Raw genomic sequence first — 23,068 nt, forward strand, 5'->3', positions numbered from 1 at the left:
CAGGGATGGGCTGCGGCGTTACCGATACCAACTCAACGAAGGAACGAGTCCTCTCTGCCACCGTCGGAGGGCCCTTGGATCGAGCCCCTGGCAGTAGGCATCGCCCCTTTTAGAAAACCCTAGAAAAGAACAGAAAACCCAGGTCGCGTTTTCATCCAAATTGCACCATGCGCACCACTAATTATGAGATTAGAGTCTTGACGGGCATAGGTATTGTATTATTCCAAATCAATTGATCAATACACTCCGGAAGAATTTGTTAAGATTTTTTTAATTGATGGTTGTTTCATTATTGAGCTATTTCGCAAGGATGTTTATGAGGAGTTTAGAGAAAAAGAACTAGACCTTATTTTTGCCATGTCTTGCACGCTTCAATTTCTATACCACGACTTGATATTACTAGAAAACTAGGTTCCATGGATTGTACTTGAGTGGTTATTCAACATGACCAAACAACAAATTAACGCACAACGAGTCTTTAGTGGAACTTGCATTCAATTTTTTTAGAGAACTTTCTCAGCCACACCACCTACCAAAATCTTGCCACTCAAATACATAAAGCACATTGTCGACTTGCTAACAAAATGGTTGGTTTCATCAACTAAAGCGGAAGAAAACAACTCAGAATATTGGGAAGTCATGCCTTCTGCTACGTGCCTCGTGGAGGCTGGAATCAAATTTGTGTAGGATGCATCTAAAACCATATTGGACATAAATTTCATTGATTGGCGGGGGGAGGATCCTCAAAATTCCCCCAGTACTAATCCAAGAGACTACATAAACAACTTTCTAAAATTTGATAGCTTTTGAGCAATGCTACACTGATAGCAAAGCTCAGTTGACTTCCTATGCCATAGTCATTGACAACCTCATCAACACTACCATGAAGGACGTGGACATACTTTGCGAGAGTGAGATTATTCATAGCTAGTTAAATCGAAAGGAAGAGGTTCAATTCTTCAATAAGCTCTACCACAATGCTTATGTCAAGACTTTATATTACGAAAGCCTTTGCAAATGGATACTACCAATGAAGATGGCCAAGATGGCATGCAGTGTTTGTGCGCAATTATTTCAACACTCCTTGGGCTATTCTTTTGACATTGGCTACTATCATCCTATTGATCCTCTCTTTCTTTCAAATCTTGTATACCATGAGAAACTAGCAATATTACATGCAATCTTATTAGAACTTTCATGTGTATTAATCGGTCCCTCCAATTCGTCCGCTTTTTGAGGTCATTCGGGGATGACTATTGTTTTTAGGGTCGATGTATTCTAATCATATTAAAAAAATGAATTGATTATGTCCAATGATCAGTTGATTTTGAGTTGTTTTAGTGAAATCAGTTGTAAAGTTCGCGGTTAATGAAACAGGAGCACTCATAATCTTTTATAGTTTGGCTGTAATTCACTTTACTAGTTTTTTTTTTTTTAGAATAAAAGCTTCTGCATTCATGCATAGAGTTCAAATACATAATACACCAATATGGTGACATTTTACAACCAACTAAAAAATAGCATCTGCATCTATCAGTAAGCACTCGCTACATCCATCGCTAGACTATTTCAAATAAAATCTGGAGGTTCATTCCACCACCGTAAAGTGTCATCCACAAACTGTGTTTGTCGAGCTAGAAGGTGTGCAACCTCATCGCCATGTCTACCAACATGCAAAACCTCAAAAGAATTAAAACTGGACAGCATCCTCTTCACCTCATTGATTAAGACACTGCACCTATATAGCCTCCATAATAGCAAGTGAGTCCTCCTCTATAATCAAGTGAGAGATACCCATGTGAGAAATTATCTGCAAACCCCTTAGAGCAGCAAGCGTTTCTATATCCTCCACCTCATGAATACCTAACTCCCTTCTAGACATTGTCATAACCATATATCCCTTGTCATCCTGCAACACAACACCCACACCAGAAACATTTAAGGAGCCAAAAATAGCTCCATCTACATTCAACATAAAAGTCCCACGTGGTGGAGGATACCAATGGAAGGTAGAAAGCTGGTTATGAACTTTGACATGCTTTCGGACTAACTGGTAGTTCTCAACATAATCAAAACAATTTCCAACCACAACACACACATCAAGATTTCTTTGTTGGAATAATTTCAGATTAGGAAGTTTCCACACACCCCAGACAATTAACAAGAACCAGGTCAAAATGAGATGATCATTAAGCCTCATAACTGCTTTAACAGCATTATCAAATTCATAATATCCATATATCAACCTCAAATCACTTCCAAAATGCATTGCCCACACTCTAAGAAAGTAAGGGCACTTGCATAAAATATGGAAAACATCTTCATAAGTATCATGGCAAAAATCACATTTACTAGAACCTAGGATATGCCGTTGAAATAAGAGCTTTTTTGTAGGCAAACTATCCTTACAAGCCCTCCATATAAATTTTTTCTTATTTAGAAGCTGTAAATTCCACAAAGACCTCCAAAAAGAAGGTAAATGAAAATCTTGTTTACCAGAACCATTATCCAAAGCATGTTTTGAGTTAAGAGCAAAATAATACGCTAACTTTACTGTGAAAATACCATTTTTAGTACCACTCCACACTGATTTATCATCACCCCAATGTAGGAATAAAGGAGTCTTTAAAATAGTATTAGCCTCAAATGGAATGAATACCTGTTTTACCAAATTTGTATTCCACCCACTTAGAGAAGAGGCATCCAATAAGTCAGCTGCACAAGCATCCTCAGCAAGGGTATTGCAGCAAGTAATAACCTTTCTGGAGTTAGAATCAGGAAGCCAATTAGCTTTCCATATTCAAATTTTATCTCCTCTACTAATTCACCATAAACTTCCAGCTTTTATTACAGATTTTGCTTCATAAATGCTGCGCCATACATAAGATGGCTTTGAGCCAAGCACCGAAGATAAAAAGTCAGAGTTGGCAAAATACATTGCTTTAAATACTGATACAAAGAGAGATCCTTGTGATTGAAATAAACGCCATCCTTGCTTCGCCAATAATGCTGAAATAAAAGCTTCCAAATCCTGAAATCCCAATCCACCATTAAATTTTGACTTACACATGTTGCATCATTTCAGCCAATGAATCCTTCTCTCTTGACCCCTTTGTCCACACCAAAATCGTGCAATAATCCCCTCAAGTTCTTGGCAAAAGCCCTTTGGAATCTTCAAACAACTCATTATATAAGTGGGTATAGCTTGTACCATTTTAGTCTCGTGCTGTGTCATATGGCGTCGTGTTTTGGAGGAGGCCGGATCAGATTTCCTTGACCTCATGGCCCACGAGTTCTTCACTACTCACAACCTAGTGCGGAAGGGTTGGCATATTTATAGTTTCTAGCAATTTCAGAAAATGGCCTGAGTGGAGGCGCAGCATATGGTCATGAAGGGATACACCCGTAGATTCTTCTTCTTGTCGGGTGACGGATGGGAGTTCCTGGCCAGCCAGACCTTTAAATGCCTATTTTATGTACATGCCAACTGGGGCATTGTAGACGGCGACTCGACCAGTCACCCTAAACCGACCTTGGATGAGAAGTTGAGACTCAGGATTGTTCGAGCTTGGGTGAGGGAGCTTCCAAGCGACATTTCTTCTGAGGTTCTGTTGACGGAGGACAGCCTTCACCGGTACTTGACTCCTCCCATTAACCTACGCTTTGATGCGAGTATTCCAATGAGTTCGGTCGCGCCATTTGCTCACAGTCATTCCCCTAGCCCACCGATTGAGGGAAGGGGGGAGAGACCCCGTAGGATCTCGTCCACTTCTTCCGACTCTGATAATGTTCCCATCCCTCCCGGCTGCCCCAAGAGTGCCCGAAAAGGCGGTGCCGATAACGAGCCCTCCTCATGCCATGTTGCCGACCCGAAGAGTCGTGGTTGATGCTGCCCCTACGATCGAAACCATTCTCCTGGGTAGTGTCGAGGTGGCAAAGGCCAACGTTCTGGTCGAGGGAGCCACATCATCTAGTGCACTTGACGAAGGGGTGGGTGAGGAAGCAATTGAAGAAGTTCCGGCTGATCTTCAGACGACTACATTGCCTAGTCGTGCTGACCGTTTCCACGAGATGGAGGGTAGACTTCGCAGGCTGTTCACAGGGGTAAACCTTCACTCGCCAATTCCTCAGACTTTTCTTTTTCTCCTTCCTTTGGTTTTGACCTAGATTTGTATGATAGGGATTGGAGCGTTTGGTGGCCTTCATTATGGACAGGCAAGCGGAATTGAGGAATGAGAACTGGGACCTTCATTTGCTGGTTTACGTGGCCTTGGACTGTGCGAATTTTGAGCGGAAGTAGAAGGAAGTGGTTTAGGAAGCCCTAGCCGAACTGATAAGATCCTAGGGGGAGGTTGACGAGCTCCGCATTGAGGCCTCGCTAGCTTGCGAGGTGAGAGACACGTTGCAGCAATCCCTTGACAAGTCCCAGTCGGAGCTTGAGTGGTTGCAGGCCACTATCCGGGACCTACATCGGCAGCGGGACACAGATGGTCGATCGATCAAATGGCTTGAGACTAAAGTTCAAAATTTTAACGAGTTAGTGATGACGAGGAGGCAAACCCATGAGGAGGAAAGGCAACGAAGGAAAGACGTGGATTCTGCCTTGGAAGTGAACAGGCTGGTTCTCGAAGGCTACAAAGTTACCCTCCAACGCTTGCGAGAGGAGCTGTCTTATGTTCATGGTATCCGCAACGATGAATGGGAATTCGACTATACATAAGCCTTGGAGCGGATGAAGACTTACATTCTTCAGAACCCCCAATCTGACCTCAGGGTTATGAGCGTGGGGATTTTCCCCCGCACCAGGAATCCCTGCAGCAATGCAACATTCTTGGGAAGAGTCTAATTCCGAGTGGCCTTGGCGATGGCCCTGCGGGGAATGAACCCGCCAGTTGAGGGCAGATTTTCCGAGTAGATCTCCTTGCCAATCCTCTGTTGTCGAGGTCCCGGACCCCTTATTCTCATTCTCACCTTTTTCCTTATTATGCCTCACTTGTTCTCGCCCCTTTGCTTATGGGGCTTAACTTCAAAGCCACTCTCGACAGCCGGTGGGCAATCTCAGGAGTTTCTCGAATGATGCAATCACCGTACGACTCAATTAGTTGCCTCATCACATCTCTATCGATGTTTTGAGGTTACCTCGGGTGTTATTAACACGTCGTAATGGTGGAGACCTCTGCTTGTTGCTCGCATGGAAGTATAATTTGATCGAGCTTCGTTGTAGTTTTGAATGGCCTTCTTCCAGTAAGCGGTTCACAATGTAGAAATCAACTCTGAGATGTTTCGACTCTTAGCGTTATCTTCGTAGTTGTTGGAGATTTTTGGCTTATCCAGTTTCACGTCGGTCCAAGCGCAATGCAGTCTTCTGGTCCTTTTAGATTATCCCTGGCCATTTTACAATCTAGGTCTACAGTTGGGCATTGGAACTTGTTTTTTTTTTTTAAGATATTGGCCTTACGATGCAACTTGTTCCTTATAGTCCTACGGCTTTATGATGTAACTTGTTCCTTGTAGTCTTGCAGCTTTACGATGTAACTTGTTTCTTTAGTCCTACAGCTTTATGATGTAACTTGTTCCTTGTAGTCCTGCGATTTTATGATGTAACTTGTTCCTGATAGCTCTCAATAATTAATAAAATTATCTTTTGTTGACTATACTCGGCTATGTGGTTCCCACATTCTCTCCGCTATATCTCTCTTTTTTTTTCTTTTTTTTTTCTTTTTGTTTTTATTTTCCCCTTTTTGTTTTCAAGGGCCAGTCTAGGTAGAGCTCGGTCATGAGGGTTCGCCACACAACGTTTCTCGCGATCCATCCCACCAATACCTAGTCAACAATTGACGGCCCCGCTTGTTGGTGGTTTTCCAGCTTGCATTTTCTTTTTGTCGGCCTTCTTTGTGTGTCTGTCTTTCCAAGGCTTCTTGACTTTTCTTGTGGTGTGGGAGCTTTTTATATTTTTCTTGTCCAATCTTTGTCCTTTGCCTGACTTATGCCTGACTTCTCGTTATAGGAATTAGTGTTGCAAACCTAGGCTTTTCGGCCTACGCTGGATGATACTCGCTAGCAATGCCCATCCTGTGTTGCCGTCGTTGGTGATGATGATGTCCTCGTTTCTTGCTCAATTATTTGGGCAGTCCGTGGACTTGGCCCACTCTCCAATGGGGAGAGGTCTGAATGCCTCATGCCAAATCGCCTCTTTCATCCTCGAGAGGTAATTCTGATAGCGATGTAGCTGGTCCGCTCATTCGCCATGGTTGCGGTTGGGGTAAATATTCGGGTAGCCTCGGGGCCTGACCCCCTCTCCGCCACAAGAGGGATAAGGCAACCTTTAGGCCTACCTTACCCTATGGTATCTTGCAGGTAGGTAAGTCGTTCGAGTAGTTTGCTACTAAACCCGCTTCCGCCCGTTGACACCGTAGGAAAGGGTAATTTTGGATCAGGCTAGTGTTGGTCCCACACTTCGTCGTGGTGGGGGTTGGGGTAGATTATTTGGGTAGTCTCTTACTGAACCCGCTCTCCTCTATGGGTGGGATAAGGCAATCTCTAGGCCTACCTTTTCTTATGGTATCCCGCAGGGAGGAAAGTTGTTTGGGCAGTCTCTTATTGAAGCCGCACCCACTCGTTGACACTTACGAGGAAGGTAAAAGCTTTTTCCTTCGAGTAGCTGAGGACTGACCTGCATTCCACCGTGGGAAGGATAAGGCAACTGTTAGGCCTACCTTTTCCTCTGTTGCCCCGTGAGGAGGTAGTTCAGATAGCGATGTGGCTTATCCTTTCCTTCACCGTGATGGTGGTCAAGATGAGGTATTCGGGCCTACTCGAGGCTGGTCACACTCTCCTGAATGAGGAGGCCGAGCCACCTGCTACTCTATCATCCTTCGTGGGGAGGTAAATTGCTTGGGCAGTTTGTTCTGGACCCGCTTCCGTCCATTAACATCACAGGAAAGGGTACATTTAGGTCAGGTTGGCGCAGATCCACACTTCACCACAGCAGGGGTCGGGTTAAGTTAGTCAGGTAGCCGTGAAGTTGATCCCGCTCTCCTCTATGGGAGGGATAAGCCAACCTTTAGGCCTACCTGTCCTTATGGTACCCCGTAGGGAGGTAAGTCGTTCGGGCAGTCTGCTACTAAACCCGCTCCCACCCTTTGACGCTTACGAGGAAGGTAAGCCTTTGACTTCAGGTGGTCAAGGACCGACCTGCACTCCTCCGCGAGAGAGATAAGCCAACCCTTTAGGCCTACCTTTCCCTTTTTATCTCGCAAGGAGGTAAGTCGTTGGAGGAATTTTTTATTTTTGTTTAGCGAAGTTGACTTTGCCTATTGAGTGGGTCGATTTGTTCGGAAGAGAGTTCACTTGGCACGTTATGTTATGCTTCTAAAATTAGGCATTGAAACAAAAAAAAAAAAAGTTTTATTAGGGCCTGTAGCAGGAGCATGTGGACAAAAGTTATGACAAGAAACTAGCTTAGCAGTAATATTTCCACAGGTGCTCAACATTCCATGGGTGCGGCAACTCGTTTCTTGAGACTCTTTGAGGCGATTGGAGCCCAAACGATTTGTGCTAATGACCACGTAGGTGCCCTCTCACCGGGGGCCTAGCTTTCCTTCATTTGGCATTGTAGTTCCCATTTCTTTGAGTACTAGAGTCCGACTTTGAACATCCTCGGCCGCACACGCTTGTTAAAACACCTCTCGGCCCTTCTCTTGTTGGTTGTGGTCCTTATCTTAGTTTCTAGTCGGACCTCTTCTAACAGGTTTAGCTGTTCTTCCATTCGTTTATAATTAGATTCTTGCTCGAAATGCTAAACTCTGTACATGGGGAGTCCGATCTCTACTGACGGCATTGCCTCGTGACCATACATGAGGGTGAAGGGAGTTTCCCCTGTCGACGTTTTCATCGTGACCCAGTATGCCCACAACACTGTAGGGAGCTCCTCCGCCAACGCTCCATTTCTGTCTTTGAGTCATTTTTTTAGCATTCCCATCAGGGTCTTGTTGGTTGCCTCGACTTGCCCATTGGAATGAGGATGTCCCAAGGACGAGTATCGGAACTCGATTCCCAATTCTCGACACCAATTTCAGTAATGGTCGGAATCGAATTGCCTTCTGTTATCTGAGATGATACTGTGCGGGACGCCGAACCTGCAAACTACTGACCTCCACAGGAATCGCGTGATATGCAGTGATAGTAGCTATGGCCTCAGCTTCGACCCACTTGGTGAAGTAGTCCACTGCTACAACCACGAACTTGACTCCTCCTTTGCCTAGGGGAAGTGGTCCAACCAAATCGATTTCTCACTGGGAGAACGGCCAAGGCGATCTGATCAACATCAACTTCTCTAGCGGGCAATGGGGGATTCTGGCGTATTCCTGGCACTTACGACACTTTTGCGCATAATCCTTGGCATCTCGCAGGGCTTGAGGCCAGTAATAACCTGCTCTCATCACCTTTCCGGCTAGCGCTTGTCCTTCTGAATGATTCCCGCAAATTCTCTTGTGTATTTTTGCTAATACGTACTACGCTTCTTCTGGGGAGATGCACCTTAAAAGAGGCGCCGAGTGACCCTGCCGGTATAGGACTCCCTCGATCATTATGTAGCGTGCTGCTCTATTTTTTATCTTCCTCGTCTCCTGTCGGTCTTCAGGTACCTCATTGGTTTCCAAGTACTTGATTATGTCCCCTGCCCAATCTGGGTTCGGTCCATATTTCCATTACTTCGATTCTAACAACGAGTACTTTCACTGTCCTAGTCCTCGTATTTTCTGGCTGGGAGAGTTCTCCTGTCCGGACGCAACGTGTGCAAACTTCTTGGCTTTCTAATTTTCTGTCCTCGACACTGGCTAAATTTGGAAGTATTTGAAGTGAGGGTGCTCAACCTCTACCAATGCCAGATATCTCTTTAACTTTTCACTTTTTAAAACAAACTCCTATCGCACTTGATTCACTACCACTTGAGAATCGGCCCAAACTTCGATTTCGGTGGCTCATAGAGCTCTGGCCACCTGCAATCCTGAAAGTAGCGCTTCATATTCTACTTCATTTTTCGTTGTTTTGAATGCCAACTTAATGGCATAATTATGCTCCTCTCCTTGGAATGCCATGATGTGCACTCCCACTCCTCCTCCAACCCAGCAGACAAGCCATAAACGAATACTTGTCAGGGCTTTACCGGACATGCACCATCGTTCTCTACGGGGAACCCAATGAACTAGGTGACAAAATCCTCTAATATCTGCCCCTTTATGGTATTTCGTGGTGCATAATCAATATCGAACTCACTCGGCTCCACTGCCCAATTCATAAGTCTTCCTAAGGCATCCGATCGTTGCAATATCTTTTTTAGAAGAGTCTCTATGATGACTCGTACCGGGTGAGCCTGAAAGTATGGACGCAGCTTTCGCGTAGTTACCACTAATGCAAAAGCTAACTGCTCTATGCGGGGGTATCGGGCCTCGGCTCCTCCATATGCCCGACTAGTGTAGTAAACTGGCTTTTGGACCCCTTCTTCCTCACATACCAATGCTTAAGAAGCCGTCTGGGGGGAGACAGCCAAGTACATGGTCAACGTTTCTCCGCAACGGGGTTGGCTTCGAACGCCAGGTCGCACTCATCGTCCCATGTCTTCGCTTTTCGCAAGACTTTGAATAAAGGTAAGCATTTGTCGGTTGATCTCGAGATGAATTTGTTGAGGAAAGCTACTCGCCCAGCCAGCCTTTGCACTGCATTTATATTTCACGGTGAGGCCATGCTAAGGATGACCTCTACCATCTCGAGATTGGCCGATACCTCATTTGGATACCATGAACCCCAAAAACTTCTCCAACCCAGCACCGAAAGCACACTTTGTTGGGTTCAACTTCATTTGGTACTTTCGCAATATCACAAAAGCCTCTCTTAAGTCGTCCAAGTGTTGTTCTAAGGTCCTACTCTTGACCAACAGGTCGTCCACGTAGACCTCCATATTTCTTCTTATCTAGTTTTTGAACATACAGTTGACTAACCGCTAGTAGGTGACCCCCGCATTCTTGAGTCCAGAGGGCATCGTCGTATAGCAATATAAGCCTCGTTCCGTGATGAACGAAGTTTTCTCTTCATCTTCAAGGTTCATACAGATCTGGTTATACCCAGAGTATGCATCCATGAAGTTGAGCATGCGATAACCCGTCGTCGAGTCGACAATGAGGTCGATGCGTGGAAGTAGGAAGCTGTCCTTTGGGCAAGCTTTGTTAAGGTCAGTGAAGTTGACGCACATTCTACATTTGCCACTCGGCTTCTTCACGAGCATGACATTAGACAACCACTCTGGGTAGTGAGCTTCTCAGATGAACCCCGCACCCAGCAATCAGTCTACCTACTCTGCTATGAGGGCATTCGTCTTTGCACTGATGCTCCGGCACTTTTGCTGAACTCTTTTGGCCTTTGGGTCCACACTCAAGCTGTGTTGTATGATTTCAGGCGCTATCCCGGACATATCCCCATGGTTCCATGTGAACACATCCAAATGTTTGGCAAGGAGTTGTTGCATGGCATCTCGAGCTTCAGACGTCATTTCGCTGCTAATTGTCACTGTAGCTTCTGGTTGATCCGGGTGAAGGGTAACAAGCTCCAGTGGTCCGATTGGTTTAGCCTTCTGGAGCTTCTGCCCATGTCAGACTTCGCTTATAACTCCGCGCAATCTAGAGTTGACAGTAGAGCATCGGTATCCTCCACTGGGTGCATTGCTCTTTCCGCGTATGCATGGTCTTCCCCCACTGCAACCATCCTACTCCCACGTACTTGGCTCTCTGCCTGGCCAATTTCCATGTCTCCAGTAGCTTCAGCAACTCTCTGAGTTGCTTGGAACGGGTTATCTCGAGCGCGCAAAAGACACGCAAGATCTATTATGATCCCATAGACGGCGCCATTCTTAACATTGTGTTCGCACACCTTTGGGCCAAGCTCCCACAACTTAGGTCTTCGATAACGAGCCTGCAAAAGATAGAGAAAACTGCGACTTTAAGAGGGCGGTCTAGGGGCTGGGTAACCTCCGATGCCAAAGTTAGTCAATATTTTTGGAAGTTTGTAAATAAGTAAATGATTCTAAGGATCATAGAGAGCTTTTTGGTACCTGGAGTTGGCTATTTATATCGTGGGCTAGGGAAGGTGTAAATAGTATTTTCGTCCACTAAGTCTATGTCTTCTTTTCTGTATCTTCTGTCAGACCTTCTTTAATGTGACGTGGCTCTACTTCAGCTCCATCAATGTGGCGTGTAACTTTGTAGCGATGTCATTAATGTGGTGTGATTCCCTGATCCTACATCTGGGCCATATGAGCCGTAAATGATTTGGTGCCGACAGATCGAGGGCCCTCCACATTTTTTGTTGCGGTCTGTACAGGTCCCTGGGTTTTGAAGACGATAGTGGAACGTCAGGCTAATCAGTCTTGTCATCCATTCGACTACCCTTCTTGGTAGACCCCTTATTCCCTACATGGGTATGGACACTCTTGGGTAGGGTTTTAGGACCGAAGCCCAATAGGTCTTGCCTGGTGGGAAAATCTCCTTACAATGTGAACCATTATCATTGTTCAATGTGTCGGTTCGATTGTCAAGATTTAAATAAAAATGTGTCATGGTGACTTCAACTAATGTATGTTGCTTGGAGATAGGAGTCTTAACCGCCTGGCTACAAAATAAGGGGTTATGCCCTTTGGTCAATTAGAAACATTTCAATGTATTCTCCACAATTTGAGAAGTCGTGACTTTATACAAGTACCCATTCATTTATATATATATATATATATATATATAAGTTGTGACTTTTCACAAGTGCCCTTTCATTATTTATAATAGGGAACTCCACTCACAAATTTATTAACTCAAAATTCTCTAACAAAAATTAGATAAACACTCACTCCTTGTATTTCTTTCTTGGGATTTTGACTATTTTATTTTGGGTTCAAGGATCTTCTTTTGTGTGCATTGAAAAGAAAATTAACGGAAACCGACGTTGTTGTATTTTGGAAATAAACTGTCAAGAAATCTAGTGCATGTTAAAATTTAGAGGTGGCGGAATTTACTCTAAAGAAAACGTCCATCACAACGTGCCCAATACCAAATTCTCTCTTTCTAATTTATTCTTGTCCTATCTAGTTTACAAAGTGTTTGCACATATATCTTTATGTCTTCCACAATTTTGCCCAACAGTGAGAAAAGACCTGATGTGTCATTCGTGTAAATTGGTAAGTAGGAGACTAGAACATCTTTGGTTAGAATGTCCGTGTTCTAATGAAGTGCTTTGGAGAGAATCTTATTGGCCCATAAACGACCAAGAGGTTGCCTCAAACTCGATTATGGGGTGGATAAAAAATTATATTATTGATTACACACCATTGCTTAATTATATCCAATCCAATGAAACTAATAGTTTTTTTGTGTTTGCAAATATTACATATATAGATATATATAGCATGGCTATTGAGGAACAGGGTAGTTCACATGCATGAATCAACAGATCCTTTATAAAATGGCTGGCTCGTCACTGTTAAAAGATTTATAGATATACCACAAGGAAGCTAGAGCATTAACATTGAATTTGTAACGCCCCGTCCCTGAGGGTCCGAAGAGTTAACTCATGTCGCCTAAAAATCATTTTCCATTCACATAGTACATAATCAAATTTTTCTCTATCTCACAAAATACTCATTAATTCGCATTAAATAGTCCAATATAATTAATCCAAGACAATACAAAGTCTTAATAAACACCAACCTCCCAACAAATCATATCATCAGATCACAACAAACTTACTGAACAAAAATCCTCAATACTCATGTAAACCTTCTATGTTTAAACCATCATTCTTAACTCCTCTTACCTATGCTCCATATTCTTGATCCTCAACTGGAATATTCAAATCATCTGAAAAATGTTGTGGAGATAAGGGGTGAGTTATCAACAACTCAGTAAGCAAAGAACATATACTAGTATGTAAACACGAGCCTTTTCAAAAATTTCAGTATGCAGAAACAAAACATTTTATTTTTATATACAGATCTCAAAAAAACATATTATCAGAAAATTAGAGCGACTTTTCAATCTTTACATACTCAAAATCAACAATTCATATTTAAAGATCCATTCTATATTCAAAAACACTTTGGCATAACATAACTGAACATCTTCATCTTATCATATCATATCGTATCATATCATATACCATGTTTAACCTCCGTGGTAGGGTTGTGTTATCCCCGGTGGCCAAACCAGGCAGTGTCATATGGTGAACTTCCCCTTTTTCAATCTCGTAGCTCCGAGTGTGCACATAGGAAAGAACACGTAAAAAGACCAGTTTGTTTCCAAAGTGGGTGCACTCATATCATACCATATCATATCATGGTGGTACCAAACATATCACGTGAACCAGTATCATCATATCTGAACCATATCCAGAATTAGAATCAAACAGATACGTATGCCAAAGGTTTTCATATCCATATCATATCAATCACGTGCTTAACATATTCACATCATTTCTATTTGATCAAAACAAATCCAAATCATTTAATATCACATGTATAAAAATCTCAATGATATCGTATTCGCTCTTTTGCATATTCCAGAAACATGTCAAATATTGCTCATGTCTACACAATGCATGTTAGAAAATATTTTCTCTTTTTCGTAAAGATTTCATGAGTGATACAAATAAATGACCGAAGTTGGTTTTTCTTAAGTTTTCATTTCATCACAAAATATGCAGAGTTTTTAGAAAGTCAATCTCAGTCTCAATATTTCGTATAAAAACCTAGCATAGGAACCCCGCTTACCTGGACTTCTTAGCTTTCAAAAATTTTCCTCAAAAGTGCCGAACAAAAATATTAATCGTCACCTATAAAATAATCACGTAATTCTCGTAAATTTCCAATCAACCACGTATTTCGATATTTAAACCTAAAATGCTAAAGGAACCTATTTTAAATCCTCAAAACCTAAAATTCTCATAATTCCTAAAATACCATCATTTTCTAAAACCATCAATATCCACTTAATTGAATTCGTACCGAATAAGAAATTTAATCGAACAAGTATTAAAATAATTACGGAACTCAATAAAACTAATATTTAAAACATAAAAAATACTAACAACGTATTATAAATTAATAGAATACTTTGACTACTTTAAAAATCTTATAACATACACCACGAAAAACTCCTCTCTTAAAAATAGGTTTACTTGCTTTAGTTAACAATATTATTAATATATTACATACAGAAAAATAATATTTTATAAGACTTAAAACAAAACCCATTTAATCAAAAATCCAAAAAGAACACTCAACCGAAAACATATATCTGGAACAAACTGGTAATAGTACTCAACTATTAGGTTAACAATTTACATATATATATATACACGCACTTATTGTAACATCCAGTATTTTTAGTATTTTTTTTTTAATGAAGGAATTATTTTTATTGATTCAAAATTTATTCTCTTGTTTAAAAAATTATTTTTGAAGTGCTTTCTTTAAATTAATTATTGTTATGTGTTTAAATTTCTTCTCGAATTAAATTAACTTGTTGTTGGGTTTAATTATTTATTTTCATTTTAATCACTACGTTTGAATTATTTTATTTCACTTGCTGTTTTAAAACCGTTTTCGTTGGTTCATTTTTTTTGTGACCCAAGATGTAAGGATTGGACCTCATTTATTTCCATACTTTTTCTCTTTCCTCTTTTCTTTTCTTCCTTTTTTCTTTTTCTTCTTTTTTTTTTTCCTTTCTTTTTTTTTCTTCTCCCCTGGTTTCTTTCCCGCGCGCCGCAAACCCCCCTCCCTCTCTCCATCCGATCCTCCTTCTCACCCCAGCGTCGCCGTGAGCCGGCAGTGGCTGACACCGCCCGGCTCCCCAGCTTCCCCAACCGCCGGCAATGCCACCCCTCCATTTCTAGCCCAGTCGTGCTGCCGTTAACCACCACGAGCCCATTGAAGCCGCGGCATTCCTTGCGTCACCGTCACGCCACCTCCGGCCACCATCTCTTCACCACATCATCCTCGACCTCCTAGCAACCCAATGGACCCAACCCCACCTCCGATCTGTCACCGGTGAAGCCACACCATCAATATTTCCGTTTTGGGTATTTTAGACTTCGACCGCCCTTTGCACCGCCACCCACGGCCAATCACCACCACCACTAACTTCACCGACATCCCTAAGCCCTACCCTATCAATCTCAGGTCTTTGTTTACACCCGTTCAACAGTGGATTTTTGAGACCCACGGCCACAGTGCATTTGGCACTGTTTTGTTGCTACGTTGCCGTTTCTAGCACCTCTGTGATCTTTCAAAAATTATATTATAGCATTGTAAGTATTTTTTTCCCAAAGAACTTTTGAGATAATGTATTTCTACACTAATTCATATTTACTGTTAATTTATTGGTTGTGCCGAACTGAGTCCGAGGAGTAAGGGGATCGGTTGAATTGGATGATGGAGTTGTTTGTGTGAGATTGATTTATACTATGAAATTTGTTGGCTGTTTCAGGTTTAAATATTGGTGTTTTGAGTTTGACGTTGGTCACGGTAAATATTGGTGATTTTTAGGAAGTGATGATATATTTTTGGATTATTGGTTTGGTGTTTTGGAAATGTTTAGAAGGGTTTGTTGGGGCCTTTTAACATCTAGAAGTGTTGAGATATATTTTTTTCCTGTTGTGGAGTTGTGAACGGAGAGAGAGTAGTATGTAGTGTCGTCTTGGTTAAATTGTTGACGATCGCTTGGGAGTATGAGCTGCTGAAATAAGTGTGAGTTAGTGATAATTGGAGTTGACATTGGTTTTGATGCTTGTATTGGACAATACAGAGATTGGTATAGAATATTTTGGGTCGAAGTGTGGGCTGTCCAGATTGTTATTTGGTTGTTTGAGTTGGATTAAACTTGTTGAATTATAGTCTAGAAATTGGGTCTTAAGTTGTCTAAGACCAATTTTGTATTGTTAGACTTTAATATTTAGTTTATATTATTTTTATGAATAGGTGACGAGATGGATAGAGACCGTATTCAAGTCACAGATAATGCGCTGCAAGAGTCAGGTAAGCGGGGTTCCTATGCAAGGCCTCACACAAATTATTGAGACTGAGGTTGATTTTTCTGAAAACTTTGCATATTTTTGTGGTGAAATGAGAACTTGGGAAAAACAAAACCAACCTCGATCGTTTATTTGCATACTCATGAAATTTGTACGAAAAAAGAGAAAAATATGTTCTGACATGCATTCTGTAGACATGAGCTAAATTCTGTCATGTGGTTTCTGAAATCTGAAAAAAATGAGCGATATTGAGAAAATGAAAAGTTGTGCATTTATTTAGAAAGATGTTCTAGCTTTTGTGTTCAGTGTGTGTAAATTGTCTGATTCTGTTTTGGTACTCTGTATTATTTTGATATAACATCTGAAAACCTTTGGCATGGTGTACTGGTTTTCGTATTTGACTCTGTCTCTGCTTTGCTCTGCTCTGCTCTGTTATGCTCTGCTCTGTTTGGGTTGGTACCAACTTCTCTGTCTCTGAGTGCACCCACTTTGGAAACAAAGTGGTTTTATTGTGGTCTTTCCTGTGTGCACACTTGGGGCTCCGAGAAGAATAAAGGAAAGATTTCACCTCTGTCTCTGCCTGGTTTGGCCACCGGGGTTAGCACAACCCTGCCACGGGGGTGAAACATGGTCTCTGCTCTGTTTGCTGCTCTGTTTTGATCTGACGATGATACTCAGTTTATGTTATGCCAAAGCACTATGGGTTTTACTTGTCTTAAAACCATCGCTCTGTTACTTTTGAAAATATGTTCTGTTCTACATGATAACTCTGGAAAATATTTTGTTCTGCATGCTCTACTTTGTAAATGTTCATGTTTGCACGCTAGCATATGATTTCTGCTTACTGAGTTGTTGATAACTCACCCCCTATCATTATAATATTTTTCAAATGATGTGGAGAGTCCAAATGAGGACCTGGATTAGATTGCTGAATGTGTTTAAGCTGAGGAGATGTTGTTAGAAGAAGGACTTCTGATGTTCTTAGTTTTAATGTCTTTGAGTTTTATTTATATCTTGGGTTTCAATGAGATTTATGAGATTATTGGTTGGGTTGTTATGACTACCGGGAGATTACGAACTCCTTAGTTTATTTTTAGCTGCAGTAATGACTTTGTGGAGTTTTCAATGTGGTCATTTAGAACATTTGATATTGAGTTTTGCTATTAAAGATTTGAGTTTTATTTTAGTTGTGTTGGAAAATAAATTCTTAAGAGACAGGTAGTAAGTCTCCAGACCAACCGGGTTTGGGGCGTTACACTTATCACAGAAAAACAATTTACATATATATATATACACAACTTATGAGGAAAAACTAGCAATGAACGGAAACAGAAACACAAATAATAGAAGTAGCGACAGCAGCGCTTACACCAGGAGAAGTTAGGGTCCGCGTGCGACGGCTGGGCTGGAAATACCGTGGCGGCGTAGCTGTAGAGCTCGGGAGGGCTTGCGGTGGCGAAGCTGCCTACGCTGGGCGGCGAAAGCGAGAGAGGCAGGGAGAGATGAGCGGGAGGGAGTGCGAGAGTAAGTCGTGAGAGGGAGAAAGAGACCGCACGTGAAACTCACTAAGAGAACAGCAATACGGCGACGCCAAGTTGGTTGGGCAGCGGCAGATCACGGGTGGCTAGGGCGTCGGCGTTGCTTGTAGCTGTGGCAACAAGTGGGGGGTGGTGGCTTACGGGTGGTGAGTTGGTTTAATAAAATTGCTCTGTTTTCGAGAAGCTAAAATAGAGGACAATGAGGCTATGTGAGGTACGGTAGTGCAAGGCAGTATTGTGGAGGAGCTGTGATGCTGCACCATAGCTGAGCAGTGGCTATCACTGTGATTTTGTTCTGGGCAGTCTGGTTTCGTGCGGTGGGGTATGGGTTCACTGCAACTAGGCTGGCAGCTTCGTGTATGGAGGCTGAGAGTATGAAAAGAGGGCAGCGGCACTTATTTTAGGGTTGAGAATGCTTAACCTATATAAGAGCTATAAGAGGAAACATATAAAACCTAAAGAAGATGAAGGGAGGAACGTGCATGAAAAAGGAAACGGCTTGAAGCCGTGCGCGGTGAAGACTGGACCTGTTTTTTTTTTACGGGCCTGGGCTCTATAGCTAAAAGAAAAATATATATACAAACGGCCCATGTTTTGGATCGGGATTAATGCATGGGCTTTTTTGTTAAGTTTTGGGCCTCGACTCAACTTAAAAAGAAAAATACTTGTTCCATAAAATCATCGTCGCATAACAAGATTTTTCATCCGACCCAAAAACATTTAAGGAAAATATTAAAATAGCAAAAACATGAAAAATTTCGTTATCTGCCAAAATACAATTTGGACCCTCAACCAATATATAAAACAAAATAATACTTGAAAATTAACTGGGCTCTTCATACGCATAAATCCAAAAACAAAAATTTTGAAAACGAATTGTTGCTGGACCCAGGTGTTACAGAATTCATCAAAGACATATTCAAAATTTGATTAAAAGTACATATTTGTCATAAATCCAAAACCTCTATTGTCATTACTCCACATTAGATTAGTCAAAATAATAATATAATATTACTTTTTAAATAAGAAGATTTTTTAATTTTTTTCATATTTTGCAATTACACTAACTATATATTAATTAATAATAATATTTTTTATTCACATATTTCAAAACTAAATACAAAAATGAAAGTGAAATGGTGTTTAGGGGAAGTGAAAACCGTGGGAAATGAAAACTGAAAAGTAAAGTAGTTTGGATAATTTTTACAATAAAATATTATTTTTGAAGATGAAAAGTAGATCTTCATATTTGAAGATATGCTTAAAATTACTATAACTCATAGTTCAAGTTTTTACTTTTTGAAAAAACCAAAATGAATACATTTATTCAAATTTTGAAAATACATTGGCTTTTGAAGAAACCAATATCAGTGCTCTACAAGCCAGTTCTACCCATCATATCATTCATATATATATATATATATATATATATATATATATATAAAACCTCACAAAATGGCCTTGTCATCACTTCCAACAACATCGATTGGTGGAGGCATTCGATGGCAACCACCCCGCCATTCATTGCTAACCCAAATTTCATCTTCAAAAATCCTTCAAACCCTGTTTAATTTGTGTTCATTCCAACTCAACTAGGTCACGACCTAATCCTAGATCCCTACAAAAATTAGATCTGACTGTGCGGAACGATTCCTCTTATCAAAGCTGCCACGTTCTTAGATGCTTCGAAGCTTGTTGGGAAAATAAATGAATCAGGCTTAAAAGTTGACCTAGGCGTTTGCGTTGTCAGTAGTCACGTGTTTTTTTTTTTTTCCCTTGAAGTGCTTCGCACATGCACGTTTGTTGACAGTGGCACGTCCTCCATGCACAACCATAATACATGCAGTTGACGAGAAAAATATAAGATTGGCGAACCAAAATCTCCAATTCAAAACGGGCCTCAACTCGAGATTCTCAGGTGAAGCTCCGGCCTCCATCATCTTCTTATCTATTTTTTTTCGCTGTTACTACTGAATCTAGTTAATTCAATTATTATCATCTTCGATCTTATATGTGTTAGTGTGAAGCTCCTCGATCACTTGTGACAGATTTATACTACGTTTATGGTGCCAAACTCAAACCTAGATCTGGTGCTGCTGAAAGTTTAGTAAGGTTAGAGATCCATTATCCCCTTCTCAAACTTTCCTGGCTATATATGTACTAGCTAGCTATGTGCTACTGAATCTGCTTCCTATTTGTCATTATCTTCGATGTACTAGCTAGGGTAAATTAGGCTTCCTTATTTGTTTTCTTTCATCTCACTTTTACCCTATTATGTAAAATGTAATTTAATTATTTTAAAATTATATCATCAAATATTATTCGCATACAAAACTAAGGATCACGATCATTACCAAAATCTAAATTCCGCTGACTTTAATAATCTCTTTTGGATGCTCATACAAAAATGAAAAGGACTTAGCAAAACACATTTTTGTAGGAACGGGATGCACTCTTATTCATGTCAATTGACTTTCTTCTTATTTTTCCTTACTCTTGTCATTCCCAAGAAATAGATTAATCAAAGTATGGCTGTGACTGGAGATAGTGTTACCATCAATACAGAAGGCTTGGCATCTTCATTAATTGAAGATACGGAGTCCCATGATTTGCTTGGGTCACGGAAGTGCTGCATCTTCAAAATTCCCAATCTACTCTACAGGCAAAATGAAACAGCATTTATCCCAGATGCATTTTCTCTTGGCCCTATACACCATGGCCATCCAAACATGAGATCCACAGAAAAATTCAAAGTCATGTACTTGCATGGTCTTATCACTCGAATATCGTCTCCAGATACAAGGAAGAAAAGGGTAATAGATTTAGTCAATTCCATCAAAGATGTGGAAAGAGAGGCTCGTGAGTATTATGCCGAACCAATTGAATACACTCCGGAAGAATTTGTGAAAATTTTGGTACTTGATGGTTGTTTTATCATTGAGCTATTTCGCAAGAAGGCCTATGAAGAGCTTAGAGAACAAGATGACCCTATTTTTTCCACGTCTTGTATGCTTCAATTTCTATACCATGACTTGATATTACTAGAAAACCAAGTACCTTGGATTGTACTCGAGCGTTTGTTCAACGTGACCATACAACAAACCTACAACGATGCTTTACTTCTACTTGCCATTAGATTCTTTGGGAGCACTTTTTCACCCATACCACCACCTACCACAATTTTGCCTCTCGAAGGCGTCAAGCATATTGTTGACCTGCTTAGAAAATGGTTGGTTTCATCATCTAAAGAGGAAGAGAGCAACTCAGAGTATTGGGAAGTCATGCCTTCTACCACGGCCCTTGTAGAGGCAGGAATTAAACTCGTGAAGGGTACATCTGAAAGCATCTTGGATGTAGAATTCAACGATGGCATTCTCAAAATTCCTCCATTATTTAGCCAAGAGACCACAGAAACTGTTTTTCGAAATCTTATTTGCTTTGAACAATGCTACCCGAATTGTGAGTCCAGGTTGAGTTCCTACGCCGTACTCATAGGCAACCTTATTAACACTAGAAAAGACATGGATATACTTTGTGAGAATGAGATTATTGATAGCTGGTTAAATCGAAAGGATGCAGTACAGTTCTTCAATAAGCTTTACCATTATTCTTATCTGAAAACATTCTATTATGGAAGACTTTGCAAGAAAGTGAATGGATATTGCCAACGTAGATGGCCTAGATGGCGTGCTGTGCTTGTGCGTAATTATTTCAACACTCCATGGGCTATGCTTTCGACATTGGCAGCTATTATCCTATTGATTCTATCTTTCTTACAAACTTTGTATACCATGAAACGCTAGCTAGCATTTTTATTATCTTATCAGAAATTGTTGCTTAATTGGTCACTCCAAGGTCCTCTTCCATGTCATTCGAGGACTGAAAGGACTATTGTTGTTCACTTTAGAGTTGTATTTTAGTGTTGTATCAAGAATGAATTGATTATATCAAATGAGGTTGATTTTGAAATTAATTATAAGAAAATCTATGTTTTTGTGTTTTGCTTCTTTCCTCACAATAATGACAGCTGATTAAATGATGGGTACCTAGTAGGGGTGAATTCGGTCTGGTTCGGAGGGTGTTTTTGGGACCGGATCGAAACCCTTCACTCCAGGTTTTTCCACCTTGAACCGGACTAAACCTCCAATGGGTGTTAGAAATGAAATAGAAACAACAAGAATTCGAACTGAGGTTTCAATATAGAGAAAAACTGATTCTCATTTCCTTGAGTTAAAATGATACAAGGTTCTACTACATATATATATGCATCACAGAAGGATAAAAACAGAAAGATCAGAAGCAAAAAGTCCTAAAGTTAACTTTACATTGTCTACTGTTTTACAAGCAATCTACTGCAATCTATTTTCTTGACATTGCTTTTCATCACTTTATTTGCTTTTCTGTGTCAGTGCTTTACACTTTTCATCTGCTGCATTGTGCTTTTCATCAACTTGCTTGTTGCATGGTGTTCTCTGCATGCTGTGGTGTACTTGTGCAGTGTCTTCATGCTTCTTTTCCTTGCATTCATCTTCTGTTTCGTGAGACTCCCCCTCAAGATGGGCATAGATATTGAGTATTCCCATCTTGGACAATAAGAACTGAAAAACAGAAATTGTCAAGGCCTTAGTGAAGATGTCTGCTAGTTGGAATTTTGACGCAATGTGGACAGGTGTGATGATTCCAGCCAAAACCTTTTCTCTAACAAAATGGCAATCCAGTTCTATATGTTTAGTTCTCTCATGGAAAATAGGGTTCTTTGTGATATGGATGGCTGCCTGGTTATCACAGAGTAAGAGAGCAGGTTGTGTATGGTCAATGCTGAGTTCCTTTAGCAGACCAAGGAGCCAAACAATTTCACAGCTTGTAGTGGCCAATGCTCTATATTCTGCTTCTGCTGAGGACCTAGAAACAGTCACTTGTTTCTTTGATTTCCAACCTACCAATGAGTCCCCAATAAAAATGCAAAAACCTATGAGTGATCTCCTAGTTTCAGGACATGCAGCCCAATCAGAATCACTGTAGGCTTTCAAGTGTAGAGATGACTTTGATGACAGAAAGATGCCCTGGCCTATAGAACCTTTTAGATACCTAAGGACTCTATAAGATGAATGTAGGTGTGCTTGTGATGGTCTGTCCATAAACTGGCTCAGCACATTTACTGCATATGTAATGTCTGGCCTGATAATGGTCAGGTAGATGAGCCTTCCAATGAGTCTTCTATAGGTTGTAGGGTCTTGTAGGATCTCATTTGTGGTATGACTCAATTTGTGATTTAACTCAATAGGTGTGGAGGTAGGTTTGGTGCCAAGTAACCCTGAGTCTTTCAAGATTTCAAGGGTGTACTTCCTTTGACAAACATTTATCCCAGCTGATGATCTTGCAACCTCTAGTCCTAGGAAGTATTTGAGGGGTCCAAGTTCCTTGATTTTGAATTTTCCATGGAGGTGAGCTTTGAGCAGATCAAT

At 41.0% G+C, this 23,068-nt stretch overlaps 1 protein-coding gene across 1 annotated transcript; it reads left to right on the top strand.

Annotated features, from left to right (window-relative positions):
* The first annotated feature begins 20,131 nt into the window (after window positions 1–20,131).
* Window positions 20,132–21,406, top strand: LOC118348598 (UPF0481 protein At3g47200-like). Its single transcript, XM_035690634.1, has one exon. It carries the CDS (start codon window positions 20,132–20,134, stop codon window positions 21,404–21,406), a length of 1,275 nt encoding a protein of 424 aa, XP_035546527.1.
* The last annotated feature ends 1,662 nt before the right edge of the window (window positions 21,407–23,068 follow it).

This window comes from Juglans regia, chromosome 6 (genome assembly GCF_001411555.2).
Source record: "Juglans regia cultivar Chandler chromosome 6, Walnut 2.0, whole genome shotgun sequence".
NCBI lineage: Eukaryota > Viridiplantae > Streptophyta > Magnoliopsida > Fagales > Juglandaceae > Juglans > Juglans regia.